The 24,250-nt window shown below is 42.3% G+C and overlaps 1 protein-coding gene across 1 annotated transcript in view; it reads right to left on the bottom strand.

Moving 5' to 3' along the window:
* Positions 1-24,250, bottom strand: part of TP53BP2 (tumor protein p53 binding protein 2) — a 56,785-nt gene that overhangs the window by 14,713 nt on the left and 17,822 nt on the right. The window contains exons 2-11 of the mRNA XM_036379684.2: positions 20,734-20,881; positions 14,926-15,039; positions 13,288-13,367; positions 8,484-8,585; positions 5,861-6,035; positions 4,321-4,502; positions 3,793-3,957; positions 3,137-3,374; positions 1,365-1,493; positions 79-218 (exon numbers count right to left, since the gene is read on the bottom strand). Of these exons, the coding sequence (XP_036235577.1) occupies positions 79-218; positions 1,365-1,493; positions 3,137-3,374; positions 3,793-3,957; positions 4,321-4,502; positions 5,861-6,035; positions 8,484-8,585; positions 13,288-13,367; positions 14,926-15,039; positions 20,734-20,881 (1,473 nt within the window). The remainder of the gene's footprint in view (positions 1-78; positions 219-1,364; positions 1,494-3,136; positions 3,375-3,792; positions 3,958-4,320; positions 4,503-5,860; positions 6,036-8,483; positions 8,586-13,287; positions 13,368-14,925; positions 15,040-20,733; positions 20,882-24,250) is intronic.

Raw genomic sequence — 24,250 nt, 5'->3', positions numbered from 1 at the left:
TGGCTGGCAGAAAGCTCTGAGAAGAGCTGTGGGTAAGGCCTGGCAGATGGGAAGCAGCAGCCAGGGCTCCCTGCATACCTGTGCCTCCCTCAGGAGATCCTCGCTGCTCTGGTTCTTCCTCAGCGTGCCCAGCCCAGCAGACTGCTCCACAGAGTCAAACATGGAGAATGGACGCACTTTCTTCTCTCTGTCTCGTAAAAGAGCTTCTCCTTCAGCTGCTGTTGAAGAGAGAGGAGACAACTTTCAAAAGGGATGGCACAATTGTAGGGGTGAGAGTCTTGCTGTGTCGCCGCATTTCCCTTCGCAGAGAAATGCAAGGCACAACTTCCCAAAGATATTTCTAGGATTCACATTCATTTACTGCTCCTGTGTTTTGGAACAAGTGGAATGCATTAAAGAAGGTTATTTACCTGAAGGAATTTGCTTGATTGGATTCTGGTGTGTTTTGATTCACTGATCAATTGAATCCATGTGTCAGCTGACAGTCATGAGATTCTGTGTAGTTGAGTGCTTAGCAGATTCAGTGTAATATAATATAGAATAATATAGTATAATAAAGTAATGAATTAGCCTTCTGATAAGATGGATTCCTCCTCATTATTTCTCCCCATCATCAGGGTTGTCCTGCTTTCCTATACTGCTGTGTGCAATATTTATCAGAGTGTATGCAGGGGGTACTTTTTGCATCCTATCTCTGCACTATAGGCCCCTGGGCCTGTCAAATGCTGTATTATGCAAATGCAACAGGGGGATGTAAGAAGGAACTAGGACCTTCTCCACCACCTAATGCAAGTTGTGGGTTTGGTTTCTTTCTTCTTAAAAACCCTGCAACACCATAGTAAAGTGTGGGATTCACATTCTCTGAACCTGAGAGAAGCAGTGACAGAAGCAGAGAAAAGAATGACCAAAACAATTCTTCTCTCATTCACTGCTCCTGTGCTGTGCCAAAGCAGAATGCAATATGGAGATTGTTTACCCAGAGTGATGGTGTTTTGTTTCCTTAGCCTATCAGGGCCAAGCACGTGTGCAGACTGTCAGTCAGCAGACAGTCACAAGATTCTGGGCAGTTGAGTGCTTATGCAGATTCAGTTTAGATGTAATGTAATATAGTGTAATATAATATAGAATAATATAGAATAATAAAGTAATTAATTAGCCTTCTGATACTATGGAGTCCTCCTCATCATTTCTCCCTGTCATGGGAGTCACCCTGTGATTCCAATAGCAAAGCAATGGCAATGTTCTTTGATATTTCTGTTGTGCTTTCAAATGAATTCTCAGTTATTTACTGAAGCATTTAGAAGAGAGGTATCATCAACTAGATTCTCCAAATTTTAAGATTAGCCAAGCACACAAGAACATACCTTGTCCTTCATTTGTCACAATTCCTTTTCCTGAAGTCGAGGCTGATCCTTGATTAATATGATTGTCTGTACTTGAACTGCTCCAGTCAGGAGCAGATGGGGAAGGTTTTGCATTGGGGACCACAGAACCTAGGAGAGATTAAATGGGACAGATTAAGCTAGAATAGTAGTTTTTATTGACTTATTACAATATTACAGTAGTTTTTTTCAGGTCTAGCCAATGTAAAAGTATCACACAGAGGTTAACAGCTATAAAACCTCTCATTAGAGATTTTCATTTGTTTCAAAAAGAGAATGCAAATCAAGTTCAAGAACAACTACCAAAAGCAGTAGCAAAACTCTTTGTTACAGCACACATCTGCATTTAAAGCATTCAAAAAAGAAACTTCTCTAGATTGGCTTATTTCCAGTTAGTAGGAAACTCTCCTTGAGTATCTGTGCTAAAAGTGATACAATGTTAAGTATAAAAAAGATATATTGTGCAAAGAAAAACATGATGCTTGAAAGCATAGACAGACTCTGCCAGGGATAGCCAAAAAAGGAGAAAATTCATCTGTGTGTTTAATGTGCATATAGGGCCTGCATTAAAGATCTATGATCTTTACATTCACTGGAGTTGAGATCTGCAAAAACCACTAAGAAAATGCTTGCAGTCTCCATAATTCACCAAATTCTCTCTATTAAATTCTAAATAACCTAAGTAATGTTAAATTTAAACAATAATAATAAGCAGCAGCAGAAAATTTCATTTTGACAAACTACCAAAAACTCTCTTTAGGAAAGCAGTCCTTTTGTCCAAATGCTAAAAAATAAGAGGTTGAAATAGCTAACCACCATGCATTCCTCTAGCAAAAATTCAAATTTGTGTGGTCTAGAGCTTAAATTCCACTCCAAAAGTTTTAGGATGAGCAACCAAATAAAAAGAAACAATCCTCCATTCTCCAATGCAGCAAGAGACATTTGGAACTGCTTTTGTGCAATGTTCACTGCAGTATCTGCCAGAATTGGAGATGGAAGAAGGGAGATAGAAAATAAACAGAACTATTCTGCAAGCTCAGTCTCCATTCCTTGCTTCAGTGTTTCATTTCTCTCCCAAGTGAAAAGGGAATCTTCTCCCAGAACAGCACAGAAGAGATATTTACAACTCTCTAAAAGTTTCCTGAGACTTCTCTTACTGAACTGAACTGTCTCTCAGAGGAGAAAGCCACAGAGAGAAGCCAACAAATCTCCATTAACTCTCCAAGGAGGAGAGGCCAAACCTCACTCTCCAGCAAGTCAGTAACATCACTGCTATTTCTTTGCTACAAGCAATCAGCTCCTTTGTGAAATTTGTCACGTTGGTTAATCCTTTACAGGTGTCATTTCCAAAATGCACAATCAGAAAACTTGGCACTGCCAGTTTTTAAATCCAGGCACCAGGTATGTACTAGAATTGCCTCTAGAAACACAAACACACACTGTTGGATTGTTCTTAGGAGAACTTTAAAATACATAATTATAGAAAATAATAGAAATTATAGAAAAGTCCTCCTCTAGTCCATGCTGTGTAACAACTCAAAGTGCTCACTGATAGATTCACTTCATTTTTAACATTGAATCGTAGAACCTCAGTGCTTATAAAATATATTCACTGGTACAGAAAACATGGCAAGTAGCAATTCTGGCATCTCAAATAACACTTTGCTTTTCAAAAGACAAAGCATCAAAACAGAGCTGTGAGGTAAGGAAACAAAACATGTCTGGACAAAAAAATATTAATTGTAAGCTATTACCTGCGGGAGCTTTAGCTTGTGAACTGTTCCCAGCTCTCATATTGGGCAGTGTTTGTGTTTTCAGTGGCCCATCAGGTACCTGCAGAGCTTGTGTCCCATCTGAAAATGCTGGCTTCACCAAGAGCTCAGGTCTGGAAGCAATACGTGGCATAGTAGAGGACTGGATATAAGGACCTACTGCTGCCACTCGGCTTGGAGCAGAAGCCACTGGCTGTGGTAAATTCCCATCTGAAGAAACCTTGGGAGGAAAAAAAAAAAAAAAAAGAAGAAAATATAAAGAATTTTATTCTGCAGTATCCATTCACAGAGTTTAAAAAATAAGTAGAAAAGAATAGAACAAGTAGCAAATGATACTCAAATATCAAAAGTGCTTTTTTGAAACAGCTCTGAGAATTATAAAGCTGAGGTAGTAACAGCAAAAAAATAATCTAAAATAGAATTCCACAACAACATAAGACTTCTTGTCTGTAAAGAGTAAGTAGGTTAACACTAATGTACCACGAAAAGCACTTTAATAATACAGGACTTCCAGTACATATGGCTAAAGACAACAAGTCTAGCATCCCCACAGCCTTCCCCCCAAGCAAGTCTTTACTTCAGGCTGTACAGACCAGACACAGAATTAATGTTTTAGTTATGAAATAGCCCCCACTTACTGGCACATTCTCTTTCTGTTGCAGAGCTGCCTTTTTCTTCCAGAGCCGCTCGCGCAGCTCATTAACACGCTTGTCCATGACTGCCACCTCCAAGTTGCGCTTGTTCAAACACTCCCTCTGTTGCTGCAGCTTGGCATTCTGCTCCTGGTTCAGTTTGTTCCTCAACTGAATAAATTCACAAAGCAGTGGGGGAGGAGGGGAAAACAACCAAAATAAAAACAAATTCACTTTCAGGATTGAGGACAGGAAACGGTTGGAAAGAGAAAAGCCTTCTAAAAAGTCAAGTCATGTTTTCCCTCTGGAGAAAACTTTGGTTGGACTCCAAATCTTGCAGAAAGGAAAGGTACAGACAGTGTGTGCTCCTTCCCCTCTTCACCTTAAACCCAGCACAACTATCCAGCATGCAGGCTGTCACACACAGCCCTGGCAGGAACAGGAGCAACGGGATTTCTTTCCAACAAGGTAAGAAACAACCCAACCAACTTTGAGCCCAGAAGAGCTGAGGGTCCCAGGCTGGCCCCCCATTACCTGCAGCTCCTTGTAGAGGCGGTCGAGCTCAGCTACAGCCGACTGGTTGTCATGGTAACCATCAATCCTGCCGTTCTTCAGCATCTCTAGTTGCCTGGTGAGCTCCTCCACTTTGGACACGGCCAGCACCAGCTCGCGCTGCTTTTGCTGGAACAGGCTGTTCATCTGTTCAATCTCCTCCACTGCAAAGAAGGGCAGAGCACAATAGCTGCCCTGAGAAACAGCCCAGCGTGGGCTGCTTCCAAGGCAGCACTTAAGGAGGCAGAGCAGGGCTGCTCAGCCAAAGCCACTGCCCTGTCACACCAGCTCTTCCTCTGAGCTCTGGCAAATGCAGGCTCACTAGAATGGTTATGGAAATTTGGTCTACTTAGAGAGAGCACTGACAGGGAGGGAAAGAGAGCTTTTTTTTTTTAAACTTTCCTAAGTATTGAAATAAACAAAACCACTATGCCAGACTGAATTCATCTGGAGAAGCCTAAATTCACTGAATGCTGAATTCAGCAGGCAGATACTCACTAAACCACAAGGCATATTTATGATACTTGGAACTCTGAATTTAGGTCATAAGAATTCAGTGACAAAACAGCCAAGCTGTCACATTAAACAAAGACTTCAGAGAGCTTTTTCGGGTCTATTACAAACATCTGTCATCAGCTGCTCCCACTGCTGAAACTGTTCTATTGTAGAATGAAGTTTAAGAAATCACTAAGAATTCGAGCAAGTACCAAAATCAGACCTGCTGGGGATGGTGCAGGAAAACAGATTCACATGCTGCAAGACCTTTGATTATTCTACCATCCTTCCAAGCCTTAAAACATGCATTTCTTTTGTGCAACAGAACCCAAGCAGAAAAGGGATTCTCCAACAGCAAAACACTTTTGCTTTCTCTGTCAGCCAAAATGCTTCCTACTAAAACAACATTCATGTTTTCAGTTGAGTCAGGCTGGAAATAACAAGTTCTGCACCATAGAGAGCATGAAAAGGTAGGCAGAAGAATAAATATTTATTTCTGACTTAATGTTGTATCAACATGCTGAACTATAAGCACCCAACCAGTACTATAGCAAGTGAGACCCTGGTCAGATTCATATAACTAAAAAGCAAATATGCAGCTAATTAGGTCATTAGTTACCTCTTGCCTAGAAGGTAACTTGGGTACCAGGCTAAGCTTTGTTAAAGCCAAGAAAATAACACTCTAAATGTGTAGGGTATTGACATCAAGGATGGAAAAAGTTACGGTGGTGCACAAAGGTATTCAAGTAAGGAAGAAAAGTAGACTGTAATTAAAGAGCAGACATGCTAGGCTCAAAATACAGGGTGCTCTTACAGGATGTTTTAAAATATAGTAAGAAAATATATTTTGTTCTAGGTCAGCCATGAGTTCTCTTGGTAAATACAACATGTGAAATTGTTAAGATTACCATCTCCTGGAATGCTGTAAATAACTCCTCTGAATCACTAAAATCACCAGAAATTTTTGACTTCTAAGAACTGCATTTTGTGAAAAATCCCAGGCTACATTCCCTAAGCAGCAACTCACCTAATTTCCCATTGCTGAGTCTTTTTTGTTCCACATGACCTTTCAATGCTCTCACTTTCTTAAGCTTGGCTTCTTGATTCTCAGCAATTTCCTTTAATCTCTTCAGTTTTTCCTGTTCAGCAGCTTGCTGCTGCTGTCGCTGATCTTGCTGCTTCAGGAATTTCAGGCGCTGCTCCTGCAGTCAAGACAAAGATTCTGAAGTCTAAGAAAAATTGAAGCATTCATGTTCCAAGACATTTATAATTTGTTTTAATCAGTCCTCAGCTCTGGAGCTACACTTCTTCCTCTCCACCTTGTCCATGCTGTTTGTACTGTACATATCTCTATCATATTTCATTATATCAGATATATCATTATATCACATTATATCATTATATCACATTATATCACATTTTAAACAACTAAGTCATGCTGGAGAATATTAGACATTCTTTATGTAGAAGGTATTCCATAAATTACTGGTAATTTCCATTACTATTTTGTACCTTTTACTAGTTCTGCTAAAACCTCCTTGAGATGGAGGATGGCTGCACACCAAACCTCTGATAATGATCAGATAGCAGATCGTTATCTCCTGATAATGATCACCACACATCAAGACACTGGAAAATCTTTACAGTGAACTGGCCTTCATTTGAACAACAGATATCACCTTAGTGGAGAGGGTCTTTTAGCATTTAGAGAGTAAAATAGTGTGTTATCAGTTTCTACATACATATGTCTAGTTTAGACTTAGAAGATACCATGAGACCACTAGATCATCTACAAAAAATTCCTTTAAATCACTGGCCATTATGCATGGCTTCCAGCTCTGGAGATCACAGGTGCTCCAGGGGAGTAGAACTAGTGAGACTTTCTCAAGCACTCACTAAAATCCAAGACTACCACTGCTTACTAACATTAGAAATCCACACTTCCTCCAAGAAAACCAAACCCACAAAAGAAAGAAAAAAATCACCAGTCAGATTTAGAAAACAGGGATTCTTGTGCACTTGGAATAAAAAAGGCAGAGCAAAAAAGTGAGCCTGCCTTTTGGAGAAAACCAGGACCAGGCTCAGTGTATGCACTACTTTAGAGTCACTCCCACGCAGGAAAATGTCACAAAAAAAAAAAAAAAAAGAGATTACATCTCGTGTCTAAAAAGAAAGGGTATTTTTCCTCCCTCAGAATCTATTTTTAATATTGCATCTGATTTCAGAAGGCAGGAAAGAGGCAATGGAAAGTCACTCTAAAGAGGCACCTAGGAAAGCAAGTTTGTTCCAGGCAGGCACTGAAATGAAAAAACCTACCAATGGGACACCCACAAGGCTACTCTTCTTCAAACCCACCCAATGGGTAGCTATCCAGACTCAAACTCACGTTTTTATTTTTAAAATCATTTACAGCAAAAATAGTGTTCCTATTTCTTGTGACTACAACAGTGTTATTTATAAGACCAGGGTGTATTGCCATCACCTGAGAGTGAAACAGAAGCTGTGGAAGTTTAGGCCCCTCACATATAAACACATCTCAGCTGGAGCTGAGAAGAGGGCAAAATTATTTGGCCAAGCAAACAAGGCAGTGTGGATATTAATTGTGCTGCTACATTTCAGGTGAAACTTCTCATCACTTGGTTGATTGACCAATTTCCTGCATCATAGTTGCACCTGTTCTTACCACAAGCAGAAAAAGCTTTATTGGCTATTTTGACAGGCCATAATATCACTTAGCATGTGCTCAGAACTATTAGAAAGCCATGGCTTGAAGAATTTCCCTGAGATACAATTATTGAGGGCCAAGGGAACTGAGCAAGGTACTAAACATACAGACACACAAAACTGATCTCAAAGGGAGGGGGAGAGAGGGTGTGTGACACAGGAAAAGTACTCAGAGCAGATGTCCAGAGCAGCCTTCTTCCCCAGCAAAGCACATTCTGAAATCCATGGAACACCCACCCAGACAGATGAGCCCTCTTCAAGACAGGCTCACATTTCACAATTCCCTGCCAAAAGCAGCATTTTCTGTTACATTTTCAAGAGTAATGTGTACCAACAACACTCAAACAAAACATGAGCTCTGTGCCACCCCATTCTGCAGATGCATTCAGAATATTTTTTCCCCTACACAATTCAGGAGCACCCTGTGTGCTTCCATTAGCTTTTCTGTTATTGTTCTGCAAGCATTTTAAAAATCACAGTCCTAGGTTATTTTATCACATACAAGACATCTCTTCCAGCCAGCTGTCCCAGAAAAACAGGCACACTGAACTCTTATCAGGAGAAGACAAGATAGCATGACAGGACAGCAGAGACAAAAGCATTGTTCAGTGATCAAACTGGTGAATTGCTGGTCACCACATGGAGCACAAACAGAGCTGACAGAGCCACCAGGATGAATGACAATACATTAATGTTATGTGCCCTATCCTTTCAGTAAGCTAAATGGTCACTTCTATCACTGGCATTATTTGTATGTTTTACAACTGGATATTTGCATACATTGACTTTCAAATTTAAAAACAGGCAGCCAAAGAAAAGAAGCCCTCTGTTTAGAGGGGGTGAAAAAAAACCCCAATCCTCCCTCCACTTCAGATGACTCTGACTACCTTTGTTTCTGGCTGTAAACAATCTAATCCCAAACTCACCTTGTTAGCCAGCATTTGTTGTTGAGCCTCAATTTGTTGCTGTTGGCGTGATGCCATTTCCTGAAGTTCAGCCAGTGTCATATCCATCCTTGGGGCACTTACCTGTCAAAGAAAACCCAAAGCATGCTAAGTCTAGAATTTTTAATTTGGCTAGCACTTAATAGAGCTACTGGAGAAAAGTATGATAGAAGTCTTTCAAACAAAAAACCCAACTGAATAGCCAATAAAATAATTGGAGAAACATAGTATCTTCTTATGGTAAAACAAATAATTGTAAGCTCATACACAGGTGTAGCACAATCCAGCAACTCACAGAAAATGAAATCTTTTGGAACATTAATGTTTCTAGCAGCAAAATCCCAGCAGCATTTTCAAGAGGCATTTCAGAGCCCTTTATAATTCAGCTCAGCATGAATCAGCTTTGACTGACTGAGCCCAGAATGCTCAGCATGTGGCAGCATGGATCTGTGCTTGTAGGTCTATCATTACAATTTGAAGCACTTCCATGTAATCCGAAGAAAATAGAAAGTTTAAATATGGCTGGGCAGGAGGGAAAACACCACTCTCAAAGACAGCACTGTTCTTGGTTGTCTGTTCAGATATTTCCTGAGTCTAGATTCAATCTTACATCCATAATATTATGGAAAAAGAGTGATAGACAATGGCTTCAATGCTGAAACAGTTACTGGTGTCAAGTTGAAGTCTGGAGTTAGGGATCTTTGACAAAACTGCAAGAGGAAAAAAACCCCAAACTGAAGTAATGAGAAAAGAATTCTGAAGAAAGGAGAGAAGAGGAAATATGGTGCATTTGTGGCTCTGAGATCACCTGTACAAGCACAGCTGGGGCAGCCCACAGATCTGGTGGCATCCTGAAAACTGAAAGCCAGGATGGTGACTGCTAGAGGCTTTGTGTCTATTTTAGAGCAGCCATTACCAGCCTCTCATTTCTTTCCATGGTACTATTTGCACCTGTATCTCCAAAGAGTTTCCCTCCATTTTCACTATAATGGTAATTCTTCCAGAGGCCTGTGAGTGCTAAGTGTCACAATATGTTTGCTCAATGCCATTTTGCTTTTCCCAAGAGTTTATAAGGTTATTTCAAAAATTAGTCCCTTTGTCTGATTCAATTCTCTCCAAGGTGCCATGTCACCACAGAACATGTCTCTCAAGGCCACATGAGACTCTAGCAGTGGCCATTTGGGCTGCTGAAGGGTGAGTGGGTCCTGCTGAGCACTTCTTGGCTCTCCAGTCAATGAATTAGTTCAGGGATGGGAATTACAGAGTCTCAGTTGATGTGATATTGCTGCCAGTGCACTGTCCTGGTAGCAATTGTCACTTGCTGGTCTTCACTTGAAACAATCCCACAGTGAAGGGGCATTTTTGTGCCAGGCAGGGTGGATAACTGATCTTCTCTGTATTCACAGTAGCTACAGCTAAACCCCATCAATACCCTTAGAATCCCTGAAGTACCCTCTCCTGAGGTAACTGAAGCCCAGGGTACCAGGGGCCTCTGGGCCAGTCACATGGGACGCTTTTGCCTTTTGTCCCGTCAAACTCCCCTCAGCCTCTATTACAGACAACACCTGGCATCCCCCAGTCACTCCCTGATGGGTTCTGCACTCCTGTGCCTTGATGGCATCAGTAACACCCATCAGTTATCTACTACAGCTTTGTACTTGTGTGGCTCTGATGTGTCAGGCCATTGAATCCACACAGTCCAGTGTGCCCAGTCACCCTTTCCTCCTCCTGCCAAAGGCAAGGACCCTCTATTCCTGTTCCTGGTCAGAGTGTTCTGGCTGACCTTGGTGATTCCAGAGCAGAAGTCCCCTCACCATGGTTAGATGAGGTGATTTCAGTCCTTTTATGTCTGAAACATAAACAACCAGTTGCGGGTTTCTCTGGGTCTGGATTGAAGGCACCTGAGATGGTATTTCATGTTCTGACTCAGGTGCTTATTATTTCTTACCAGTAAAACGGTCTCATAACCATGAGTTCAGCAGCTTTTCATTAGAAGGCACAAAATGGCCAACAATCTCTTGTTACAAGGTCTTTTAAGACTAAACTATCCAATTAAGAACTGACACCTAGATTATTTTCCCTTTTACCCCAATAACCAATCCCAAAGAGCTGCAATGTGGACTTTTCTGCCCAATTACAGAATGCCACCCAAACCTATAAGAGGAGCAAGAAGAAGCATGAAGAAGCAGCCCAGGACAACATCCTGTGCCCTCCATCCACAATATACTAAAAATCCCAAAAACTGAATTTCTCACCCCAGTGATACACCTACACTACTCTCTATAATCTATTTCACACTTTTGTGGATTCCAGTCTATCTTGAAGTCTGGGAAACTTTCTCATGAGTGAGGGTCAAAGTCAGTGCTGCCCTGGGTGTCAGGGCACCCCAGAGCAGACAGAGAAATATTCCCAGTGCCTGGGTTTCCACAGGAGATCACTGATTGCCTTCCTGTCTCTCTGTGGCAACTACACTGACAGCCTTCTTGGGTGACCCTTTCTGAACAGATCTCTTCCTCTCAGTTCATGGGCCTTCCAGCTTAGAGGGGGGCTCACCATCCCACTGCCTCCTGTCCTCTCCCTGCTCACACAGGAACAACCAGAGCTCCTTACATGGCCTGGTCTTGGGGCTTCCCTTCCTCCTCAGTGGGGCAGGAGAGGACCAATGTCTTGGGCTGCCCCTTAAATCTGGGGTGCTGGCTGTAGGCATGTGGAAGTACCCAGTTTCTTCTGCATGTCAAAGCCAGGAGGATGCCACCTCTACACCTGGTCTATCCAGCTGCAGGTAACACAGTACCACCCAGATGCTGGAATATGATGCAGGGGCACTTTGAACCACCTGCCTCCACATGGACACTGTGTAAAGGACATCTTCTGGATCTTTAGGGACACTGTCACTTTTAAGGTCAGTATAGATGACTTCCAGAACTGCTAGTTCTCTCAGGTACTGGATACCTTCATGCAGTGGTTCACTTTCCTTGGAATTTACAGGATCTTCCTTAAATGGATACCTTGCCCTCACAGTTGAGAGGAGCCATGTCCAGAACCTGCAAATTGCTGTTTTCCAATTCTTACCATTTCCTGATTTCTGGCAAGGGATCCCAGCTGTTGGGACTTCATGACCTTCCAAGTGCTGACTGTCAGCCCCACTACCCCAGCACTGAAGCAGCCAGGCAGAAATCTGCTCACGTGGCTGGCAGCTGTAATCTTTTCACAAGTCTTGAAGAAGTTGTGATGAGGTCAAGGACTGAGTAACTTTGTCTCCTGTTTGATTTGTCTCACTCCTTGCAATTTCTTTTTTGAAGGACTGGCTCCTTTAACTGACCCCCTACCTCTCCCTAATTCTCCTTCTTCCTCCCTTTCCAACCAATGATAGAGCTGCAGCTTACTTTGTCCATTTCCATTTTTCCTTTTTCACTGCTGGGGCAATTATGGTGGTTTGAGTGCCTGTCTCAGCCACAGTGGCCTCAAACACAGTTCGGGTTCCTGCCACAACTACAGTGCTCTGAGCACTGGACTGTGGCTCACAGGCCAGGCCCCAGTACAGGGTGGGACACTGCTGGTTTGCACTGGGGTGGGCAAGGCACCCTTCTCTCAGCTGACATATCAGTTTGCCAGGATTGACTGATTACCTGTTCAGGTGTAAAGTCCCAGGCAATGGGAGGTGAAAACCACCCCAGGCACCTGCCCAAGTCCTTCCACACACCATGCCACCCAGGAACTGGATATGTCAGAGCACATCTCAATATCTCCTCACCTAAAGTTGGTTTTCTCTTACACCCACGTGACACTTGAATTCCACAAACCCCACAGGGTGCCAACAGTATTAGTTAATATTATTAATAGTATTAAACAGCTTATATATGGATGAGCAAAGACCATGGGAGCCTGCATTTTAAAAGCATTCACATCAATCTCAGGCAGGGAGAGGGAGGTGTATTCCCTCATCATCCCCACAAGACAGCTCCCCCAGTGTAGCAAGGCCATCAGTGTGAGGGCAAAGCACAGAGCCATTGTTTATGGAAATATGTTCCCAAACTCAGAAAAAAAGATAAGCAGTGCAGCTGACAAACTCTGTGCCCCACACAGGAGCTTGATGCTTGTCAACTACTAAGTATTTATATGTATAAATATTAATACACACACATATATATAAACTGCCTTTGTCTCACCCCAGTTCAGGGACCAAAAGGGACTATAGCTGATTGACCTTGGCTGGATTCCAGGTGCCCACCAAGCTGCTCTACCACTCCCCTTCCCAGCAGGACAGGGCAGAGAGAATAAGCTGGAAAACAACTCCTAGGCTGAGAAAAGGCAATTTACTAAAGTAAAGGCAAAAAAGTTTGTTAAAGCAAGCAAAGACAAAAACCAGTTTATTCTCTACCTATCAGAGAGCGATGTCCAGCCACTTCCCAGGAAGCAGGGCTTCAGCACAGGAAGCAGTTGCTCCAGGAGGCAAACTTTGGAAAATAACAAATGTTCCCCTGTTCCTCCTCCTTCCCTTGGCTTTTGTATCTCAGCTGACACCACATGCCAGGGAATATCCCTTTGGTCACTTTGGGTCAGCTGCTCTGGCTGTGTCCCCTCCCAGGACCCTGCCCACTGCCAGCCCCTTGATGTGGGGGGAACGTTGAGGCAGTGCTGATGCTGTGCCAGCCCTGCTCAGCAGTAGCCAAAACTCTGGAGTGTTATCAGCACCCTTCTGGCTGCCAAAGCAAAGCACAGCACTGGGAGGGAGGGCTGCTGTGGGAAAATGAACTCCAGCTCAGCCATTGCATCCAGCACTCACCCCATTCTCTATTCTTCGGTCTCCAGGCACTTTCACACCATTTCTTTTGAAGGCTGGATCTTGAGATCTTTGTCCAGTCCCTAGACAGAAACAGTCAAAGATGGTAAGGTAATGTAAGATTTTTCTTATCCTTTTAGACATAGCTTTCAGTACAAAAGGAGAATCAGCATAATCATTTTAGAGTAGAATCTGAACACTTGTTCTTATGCGTTTACTACCAAGATGAATTTAAGTGATGACACAACACATTTTCTGAAAAGATTCCTGTTTAATTTTATTTTAAAGTATAGTTCTGTTCAAAAATACAGACAAACAAAACCAGCTTAACCAAGAGTAGGCTATTCCAGTATTTATCTAGTGGGAAACAGGCAGTCAGCCCCCACTAAATGTGCATTATAGATGCACAGTTTAAAAGCACATTTTTTTTCTTCTTCCTGACAGTCATTGTGTCAGTGAAGCTGCTGTTGAACTAGAACCCCACTTTATTCCCATCTAACCATGTGCAAATAGTACTCAGATGCCCAATACCAATCTCATTGATTTCCCTGTAGAACATAAGTGTACTACAGGACAAAGCCATGCCTGTTACCTTCTTGTCCATCTGATTCCTATTTCAAGACCATGTTTCTGTGACACTAACTCAGAGTTCAAATGCATTGCTTAGCAATGCTGTGGCCAATAAAATGACAATAATCCTAATATTACAAGCACCCTGAACTTGAAAAAATACATTTTGACAACTAAACTGCTCTGCAAGATCTTCAGCAGGTAGAAATGGCACAGCTTCAGCTTTTCATGCACTCATTCTATCACCAGTATGCATTTCAAATATTGAGATACAGTCAGACATCTAAAATATGCTGGGTACAATGTCACTTAACAAATTCAGTATTTCCAACACTGAGGAATATCACCAAGGACAAAAACAGAAAAGGGGGAGGAAGACGAATCTGGTAGATTGATTTAAAGGTAAAAGTGAAAGATTTTACTGAAGAGATGAATATGGGATACATAAAAAACCCCTGAAAATCTGAAAGTCATTTCCTTTACAGGAAATTTCAATTTACAACGAGAATTATATTCTCAGAGAACTTCAACAGGCGGTTCATTTAATGCTATTCCTAAAACTAACACAAATGTGTAGGAGAAACTTTGAAGAGCTCTATCTTTGCCCAGTGGGCCAAGTCTATCACCCTGGTAAAGTATTATCCAGGTGAATAATGACCCAAATCACAGAGTGAATAATGACCCAAATCACTGGGCAACAGTTTGGTTTGCAGATGAGTGCAAAATTTATATTTATTTCTATATTTATTTTATTTCTATATTTATGAGAGGAGATCACTGCAGATTTCAAGGTATTTTGCTGGAGAAAATATATTTAACACAGTATGCCCTTGGATGCTTTGGTGATAACCAGCTCTAGAAAACCTGCAGAAATTTCAATTGGGATTTACTACTCCCAGCTATAGCAAGGGAAGATGAAGCCTTTACAAAGACTAGCCAACAGTCAGACAAAAAAATGCTGCAACACCTGCTGGCTATGAACATTAGTAAATAACACACACAAGCTGTTTCCTTAACCTTGAAGAATGGAAGGGAACTTGAAGAGATGAAGCAGCTGAGGTCAACACCTACCGGCTTCGCGGCAGGGCGAGCGTTCGTGGCGGAGGAAGAAGCGCACCTCGCTCCTCTGCATCCCAAACCTCTGCAGAACATCCAGCATCCGCTCGTTGTCGCCTATGGGGCGCTCTGGAAAGGTAAAAAAACACCTTTAAGTGTGGCACAGTCATGTCTTCTGAAAAATCCCTTTGCCCAAGATTTTCTCCTGGGAAGCTGAGAAGCCTCAGAGAAAAGGAAAACGATAATTATCTCATTTGCTTCTCCTGTGTTGTGCTCACGTGTGGAGAGTTTGGAGATTGTTTCATTGGTTTCATGTGAGTTGTTTTGACTCTTTGGCCAATCAGGGTCAAGCTGTGTCAGGGCTCTGGAAAGAGTCACGAGTTTTCTTTATTATCGTTAGCCTTCTGTAAGTTTCCTTTCTGTATTCTTGAGGTTTAGTATTCTTTAATATTATATAGTGTCATAAAATAATAAATTACCTTCTGAGAACATGGAGTCAGATTGTTCATTCTTTCCTTCGTCTTGGGGGCAACCCAAATACAGTAACAGTGAACTGCTCCATCCCACCATAGCTTGGGCCCACACCAAACCAAAAATGTCTGTCCATCTTTCACCTGAACACTGAGTGCACAGGTGCAGTGAGTGCACACAACACTTGCCCTCATCCAAGAGATTTCTACTTTTCTCTTAAGAAGCCCCTTGCTTCTGAAACTAAATAAACATCTGTGAACAGCAGCCCTGGAAAAGTCCACCTCTGAAGGGAAAAGCTGAGGCACAACCTGAGGGAAAACAGACAGGGAATTTAGAGCTTTCAGTTCTACTGTCCTCCTTTTGTATGTGAAAAATCACCTTACCCACTCACCAGCAGGAAATGTGCTGTTGTACCTTTCACTCCTCTTCTGTGGCACCTCAGACAAACTCATCCCTTAGTCACTCCCACCCCCTCCTCAAGGCACTGCTGCCACCATTCCTACAGGGACTCATTTACTTCCTAATTCCAATAAGACTGAAGAGAGATGCAAAGACAGGCTCTCAGGGAAGAGGAATTCTTCTCCTAACGCTGGATGGCAGCCCTTGCATTCAAGCTCAGGCAGGAGCACTCAGCAGCCTGGAGAGGCTCCCTGGCAGTACCCAGCAGGCCTGATCCTCAATGTGCCAGCACAGCTCCTGTCACTTCAAGTGTTCTCCCACAGCTCCTGTCAGACACAGATCCAGCTCATTGTTTCGGACAGCAAATTTCATGAACTTCACACGAGATGCATTTTGAAGGCCCTATTTCTGATAAACCTTGAAATGCTGAACTACTTTGGATTCACAGCTCAAAGTAAAAAAAGGATCAGACAGCGAAAAGTGAGCCCAGTAAGAACTTGCCATTTCCTTTCAAATAACTGATGAAAAAGTTACATGCACAAATTCCACTGAATTTCTTTTCCTGCTTTTTTCCCCAAGCTCAGGATTCAGTCATATAAGTAATTTTTAAGCCTTACTTGCTGCCTTTTGATAATAGAAAAACCCAGTGTGAATCTAAATCTATCACTACTTCTCCCTTTTGTATTACCATTCTTTAAAAATTTACATGCATCACAACCAGGCACTCACAGCCAGAATATAACTAGAATTGCTTATTGGCCTCTAAATCTTTACATAAAAGCAATTTCTTTTGTTATTCTAGACGTTTTACCATCAATTTTTCCACCTATTTGAAATGTGATGGCAACAGTGTGGTCAATATATCACAGTAGTGAATTTACATAACCAGGATACTGTCACAGTATCTTCTAACAGCATTGGGGCTCAGGGTCATGTTGGACCCATTTGTGCTGGACGCCAGACAAGCAGAAGATATTGTTCCTGGCCTAAGAAATAAGACAGGCAGACAAAGAATGAAATTAAATGCCACCATTTTTGCACCAGTTTCATTTTTCCTGACGTTGCTTTTGTTGGCAGTTTCTTTTCATTTTTTTAAGCAAGGGGAGGGGAAAGATAGAAAAAAGAAATCAGAGTAGTTCATTCATATTCAATAAAGTCTTTGAAAAAGTCACTGTCTTAATATGAAATCATCTTTTCAGCAGGAAAAATTGTTGGCGTTAAGTATAAATGTTTTCAGTTCCATTAGAAAAGGAGCTGCTAACATGTTTGCAGTATGTGAAAAGCTCTTTTCAACATAAAAGTGTTTCTTTAAATGAAAATGCTGCAGCTGTGCTCAAGCAATCTAGGAAGGAGAATTTCTGGAGTGACTGTCAAAAGAGATTAGCTTTACAGAATAAGCAAGTAGGTCACTGTTACAGAAAAAGCCGTCTCTTGGCGGTTACTTGTCTAGACAGCAAAAAACATTCCTCATCTGCTAAACCTTAATTCAAGGAAAAAAGGGGAAAAAAACACAACAACAACAACAAAAAAAAATCAACAGCATCACTGGCAGATTTTTGTCTTAAAGGCTATACAGCAGGCTTATGAGGCAGATTTCTAGCAGCTCAGCAATACTTCAGCAGAAACTCTATAATCAAGGGAGATGCCCTTTACACAAGGATTCTGTCAATACCACTCACTGGCTTCAAAGGAAGGTCAAAGAGATTTTCAAATACCAAACAAATGTACATCTGGAAAGCTCAAGAAGAATGGACAATCAGTTTTCTTTTTTTTTTCCTCCTATCTGTCTCACAGAGAAAAAAAAAGGAGATCTTTATACATGCACTCCTTTTGGCTGCTTTCCACAGCAGGCAAGGTAACTGTCTAACAGAATTCTGATAATAATAGGAAGGTCAAGAAATTTTGCCTTGATATTCATCAAATTTCAAGCAAAACTAGGAGGACAGGGAGAGTAGTAAACTTGCCCCCTTCAGGGAGCAAAGTACCTCAAGCACACTTGCAGCAATCTTTCAAAGTAGGCTTAAGAAGGTCTGACAACAGAAGCTAAAATTCCTGATCAAGTGTCAAAAAAAAGAAAGAAACAAGTGATGTAAGAAGGATCCCAATAATTGAAGTCTGAGAAGTCACTTTCCAACACAAATCTCGTGTTTTTACCCCTAGAGGTTAGCTGTCCTGCACCATGTTTGTTTTAAAGCAGTTGAATTTGTTCAGTGCAATATGCAAACAAAACAGAAATCGTGGCTAATCCTGGCAGAACAAGATGGAAAACTTTGCTGACATCGAAAATGAGATTAGCAAAAAGCTAAAAGTATTTCTCTCCCTCACTGCCTCCTCCCCTTGCCAAAAAAAAATCCAAAATATACATGAAAACATCTTGCAAGTGCTTGTTGCTGGATGCTACACAAATGGCTCAAGACATATTTTAAGCAAAGCAACATGCATGAATGCAGTACTCAAATCTTTTAATGCTATTGAGATAACTGCATTTCTGTTAACACTGGGAACTGTATTCGGAACTCCAGCAAGGCCAACTGCTGAGCCCTGCCCTTGGGTCACAACAACCCCAAAGATGCTACTGGCTGGGGGCAGAGGGGCTGGAAAGCTGCCCAGTGGAAAAGGACCTGGGGGTGCTGGCCAACAGCAGCTGAACATGAGCCAGGGTGTCCAAGCAGGCCACTGACATGCTGGCCTGTGTCAGCAACAATGAGGGCAGCAGGAGCAGGGCAGGGATTGTCCTCCTGGGCTCAGCACTGCTGAGGCCACACCTCGAGGGTTGGGTCCAGTTCTGGGCCATCACTGCAAGAAGGACACGGAGGAGCTGGAGAGAGAAGGGCCATGGAGCTGAGGAAGGGGCTGGAGCATGAGTCTGATGAGGAGCAACTGAGGTTGTTCAGCCTGGAGGAAAGACTCAGGGGAGACCTTATCACTCTCTACACTTCCCTGAAAGGAGCTTGCAGCCAGGTGGGGGTTGGCCTCTTCTCCCAGGTAACAAGTGACACAAGAGGAAACGGCCTCAAACTGCACCAGGAGAGGTTAAGGTTGGACACCAGGAAGAATTTCTTCACTTGAAGGTTGGTTAAGCATTTGAACAGGCTTCCCAGGGAGGTGGTGGAGTCACCATCTCTGGAAATGCTCAGAAGAGAACTGGACAATGTGCCATGGTCTAGTGGCACGGTGGTGTTTGGGCAAAGGCTGGGCTCAATGATCTTGTTAAAGTTTTCACTGTAAAAATGGACAAAATATTTTTTGTCTTAGGTATCTGTTCTTGTGTGTCTCATGATGTCTCTGCAAAGACTAATCTCAGAAAACATTCTCTGCTTCAGTTTATGTTTCTGTATCCAGATTATTGTCCTACACCTCCAGCCTCAGAAAGGCTGATAATTTGATGCTATAAATAAAACACCACATTTCAGCTTAACCAGAACATTGGGGCCCTAAGTACTGGCAGACTTCACTTGCCTCTTCCTGTAGGTCCTCTCCTTTGATTTCAGGACAATCTCGCTGCCCTTACAGCAAATGCTACATCACCATCTCAAAGCCAAGCAAGAATCCAGGTTCAAGAAACATGAGAGGAGCTGCCCACTCTAGCACAGCCCCAACTTCAGTACCAACAGGAGAACCCTGTCCCTCACCACAACCACTTGTGCTCTTTAACAGGGTGTGGGCATTAAGGCTAACTATAAATTCAGTAGTTGTAGGTAAACCTTTCTTTTACTTCTCTTTCGTTGTGGACTATTGTGTTGACTCAGACAAAGATGTACAATTAAAATACATTCCTAGAATATCTCTTTCCATGATGAATTGTTGATTTTATTTTATTATCATTGATGAAGCAAAGCTTCTTTATTTCTAAGGAGAAGAAAAAAAATCTGCTCCATTTTTTAGACTTAGAAATATTAGAAACATCACATCTCTGTCAGAAGCAAGTAAATATCAAGAGACAACTCAGGTATCTCACAGCATTAAACAAACATCCATCTCACCAAAGACTTCTTTTAACAGATGTGAGCCTGAGATAACAGCAGAGGAAGACAGAAATATAAGCCCTTATCATCTGATTCTTTTATAATCTTGTTGAAGCATCTCAAAAAGGTTGGCTTAGACATAATTATTTGTCATTACTCAAAATCCTGCCAGGGATTCATCTATCTTATGCCTCTGGATGGCTCCCAGTATCCAATGAGTACCACGGAGACAGGAGATAGTCCAGTGCCCTTTCCCATTTAAGCCAAGAGACATTAGTAATATTTTAAGTTTTATTTGTTCATGTATTCTCCAGTTTCAATGGAGCACGGCAAGTTTGGGAGATCTGAACTCTCAAGATCAGAAGAACATAGAAAAAGAAAAAAAAGTTACAATGAGCCACATGCACAAACCCCTTTTCCACAGGCTTGAAAAGATAGCCAGAAGTAGCTTCTCCATCCTCCCTGTCACCCACTTTCTTTAGAGCACTTCACACCAGGTAACTCCCACTTTTCTGCTAACACACTCCTTCCCATCCAAACTCAATGCAATTGGTAACACTGAAGGTGTCATCAGAAAAAGGAAGTTTTATTTTGCCACTGCAAGTGAAGATGGCTGTGGGATTAAAGAAATTCTTTTGAACTAGTCACAGAACTACCAATACTTAGTACCTCAAAACCCCCATAAAGGCTGCTGGGATCTCACTGTGAGGAGGAGGAAGAGAATAATACTCTCTCACACCCCTCAGACTCATCTGAGTCACAGAAGGGCTGCACAGACAAAGAAACATCTGCATGTTCAAGCTCCCTTTTGCTTTTCACACATGAGCCTTCTTGCAGGTGGGTTATCACACAGCCAGCATGATGAAGAAACCAATGAAATGGCAATGCAGAAACTCCCTGGGATAAGATCACATCTGTCAGGTCTCCATGTGCCACCACCTTGGAGCAGAGAACACCCAGCAGTTCAGCAGCTGCCAGCCTGACCTACCTGAGCCACACCACACCTCAGCCAGGTGGCACTCGGTCTCCCCAGGCTCCTTGCACAGCTCCACCACATCCCTGCAGGTTGTCTCGGGGGTCACTGGCACCTCTGTGAAGTGCTGCTCGTTGTTACTGAGGTACACGGTCAGAAACATCTGCAAAGCAAACAGCACGTGGTTACTTCCAACACAAAGGCAGGCTGCACCTTGGAGTCCCAGCCTGCTGTTAAATGCATTCTTTCCCACACAGATAACATCTTATCAACTACAGCGGGTACAATTTTCTAAACAACCCCGAATTTCTTTAAGGTATAAGCAAAAGAGACTCTGCAGAAGTAATCTCCTGCTCAACTAAATTACATTGCTGGAGGATTGTGGAGATTCTCAGTTCAGTCAAAGGGAATTCTCCCAGGCTTCAGGCCTGAGAAACTTAGAGAGGAAGAATGAAAACAATTTTATTATCTCTCTTTTTGTTCATGTTGTTTATAGATATGTAACTTCAGAGTGTGCTGGTCATGTTTCACCAATAGTGTGAAAGGTTTTTACTTTGAGACCAATCAGGTTTCATCTCAGCAATCCTGGTTGTAAAAGGATGCCACCTCTTAATAAAGTCTCTTTTTCACCTTCTGAACCATGGAGTCATTTCACCTGTCCCTGACTCAACAGTGTCAGAGGATTACTGAGTTTTAAATCTGGACCTGGTGCTCCTTCCTTCCCTCTTCAGGTGATGTGTCAGAACTCCTCCCACTTTACTACATGTGTATGTACCCTGCAATCATTTGACACAACAGGAGAAACACTCAACTAGAGTTCAGCAGGAGTGAAAAACAATGGTAATTACATCTGGTATAAGAAACCACCAGAGTTTACCACATAGGTAGTGAAGTGGAAACACAATTTGCATTTCTGTAACACATTTCATAGAAAAGTTCCTAAAAACACAAGTCAGCTTGCTGTGCTCTTAGTCTCAGCCTGACAACAAGGTCACCCCCCAAACCCCATTCCCAGGAAACCAAGGATATTTTGCTTGGTTTCTTCTTCACAGCTGGAGAAGGCTCCTCATCTTTGGTTTTTCTGTTTATACACACACCACACATATGTTCTTGCTCGTGTCTTTCCTGCCATAACTACTAAACAAGCACTCTAAAAAGGCAGTGGCCATATCTGATAGAAAACATTGATGATTACTGCCTCTGAGCATCATCTCACTACATGCTATTAATATTAAACTGCTATCAAAGTTTAGCTGCCAGCTAAAAATTAATGTCAGTTCTCTTGAGACCAATTCTCAACTTCAGTCTCAACTGGCTGTTACTCACACAGCCTCCAGCAAGGCAAAAAAATCAAATATCTCCAGAAAGCAATTGCTCCATTAAGCATTTCAAGCAACAGCTACCTATACAATTCAGGATTTTTCATACAGATGGAAAAGGTGCTTCTCAAGAAAAGACACAAATCCTTGCCTGTCCTCATTTCTAAAGAGTGAAGGGGATATACATCCTTAGGAGCAAGAGTTCAAAAGGTCAAAGAGGAGGAAAAGGAGGCAAAATCAAACAAGAGGGGAAGGAATAAATATCCTTCTAAAAGAATTTAAATAATCATTTTTTAAAGTAACAAAACCATTACCACATGCACTATTTTTGTGATTTTGTGTAAATACTATGGAATTCGAGATTTTTAATGCCTTTGCAAAGAGACATTCAGCCCCATCTGTTTCACAGCTTTAGGGATCTGCTGTTGGAGACTCTCAGGGAATACAACCGTGCACATGCACATTCCTGATGTCTCCAAAGCCTTTCCAGGGCTATTCTGAGTGCCAAGATCCCCCTCAACCCTATATGAGAGACTGCCTTTACTCTTCTAAAAGCTTTGGCAAAAGCACTCCAGACTCTGCACATCTTGCTACACAGACTGCAAGTATTTGGGCCCACTCCTGGCAGTGTAAACACTGGCAAACTGTGTTTTCTGGGCCTCAGCACTACACCAAGAACACAGAATTTCTGACCACTGGTTTCGCCCAGCTCCCCAAGACAAAGGTTCCTGATCAATTCCTGAACACCTTCTAAAAATATTCACAGAGAGGAAAAAGCTGAAAGCGAGATCAAAACTGCCTGATGGCTACATTACCCCACCCATTTCCTTGGCACTTTATGGGGGGGAAAAAAAAACCCCAAGAAATCAACAAGAAAACCAAACAAAAGGCCAAACTTGGAGCTTGTAAGGAGTGAAACTAGGAAAGAGAATGTGGAGGTAGGTAAGATCAGTTTACCACGCACTTATTATATAGTGAAGATGAGCACAATGGGTTCTGCTGTCAACAGCACAAGGAGGTAGTGACCTAAATTAAGGGACAAAGCTTTCCAAGAAGGAACTCTGACACTTGGCTTTAATCTTTTGTCACAGAACATGTTACCTTTCAGAGGCAGTGTTTCTGACTCCCCTAGAGGAGCCTGGCAGTGAAGGATGTCAGGTGCAGCCAGGTAAGAATATCTCTTAACCACAATTACTGGGGCAGAAAAGTATAAAATAAAAAAGAAGTTCCCAAATAGATTTACAGCAGTTCATGTAGGTGTGTAAAGCATTTCAACCTTTCACATTTAATGCTGTACAACCTCATATTCAGAACAGGAATACCATTCAGAAATGGCACAGGCTGTGTGTCTGCAGTAACATTTGTTAATTTAAAAGATGAGCTCACAGATGGGAATTAAGAGAAAATTATACAAACCATGGCATTATACACAAAGCAGACCTAATTTGACCCTAGCTGGGCTGTTCACTCTCAGTGTGCCTGTCTATATCCAGTTGTTAATCCTTAGGATTTAGCAATACAGACAACTACACAGGAAGGATCACGAGTTGCCATTTCCATCCACAATGCTCAGGATAATTACTAATACATTAAGCCAAGAGCACTCAGACCTGCTGTGTGGGGCCATTTCTGGGACTTGGGAGTGTCTGCATCACCTCTAGCCCACATATTCTAGGAACTAAGGAAAGGAAAAGCAACCAAACTGCAAATTCCCTAAAAAACATACCTTCAAGTCCTTAGAGTCTAAAGCAACTAAAATGTTATGATACTGATGTTATCTTATCCTGTGTCACTTCGGCTCCAGGGGCAATGCTGAGATGATCGAGCTCTGTGAGTAGTTGTTCTATTCTTGCACCAAATGGTGTCACATTTGTCACCACCACTTCCTGCTCACCTGCAAGCACTGGAGCTTAGGGCAAGCTGACCAGAGAGTATCCATCACAGAGATGCCTCTTCCCAGAGAGGTGAAGAAGGAAAAGATGAAGAAACTGATGTGAACCAAATGCCTGCTGTGATTTCTCAGCACTGCTCATCACCCTTGGTGGCTTCCTGGGGCTGGCACCACCTCAAACTGGGATCCCCAGGACTCACTCGTGTGTCCCTTGGGAATGGTTCAACTGTGACATTCATTAATCACCCCAACAGTTCGTTTGTACCACTGTTTTATTGCTGTGTGGCAACAAGAAACAAAGGAAATGAGTGCTCTCAGGACA

Source organism: Molothrus ater, chromosome 3 (assembly GCF_012460135.2).
Source record: "Molothrus ater isolate BHLD 08-10-18 breed brown headed cowbird chromosome 3, BPBGC_Mater_1.1, whole genome shotgun sequence".
Classification (NCBI taxonomy): domain Eukaryota; kingdom Metazoa; phylum Chordata; class Aves; order Passeriformes; family Icteridae; genus Molothrus; species Molothrus ater.
The sequence above is the reverse complement of the archived record's forward strand: the minus strand, read 5'-3'. Positions and strand labels throughout refer to the sequence as shown.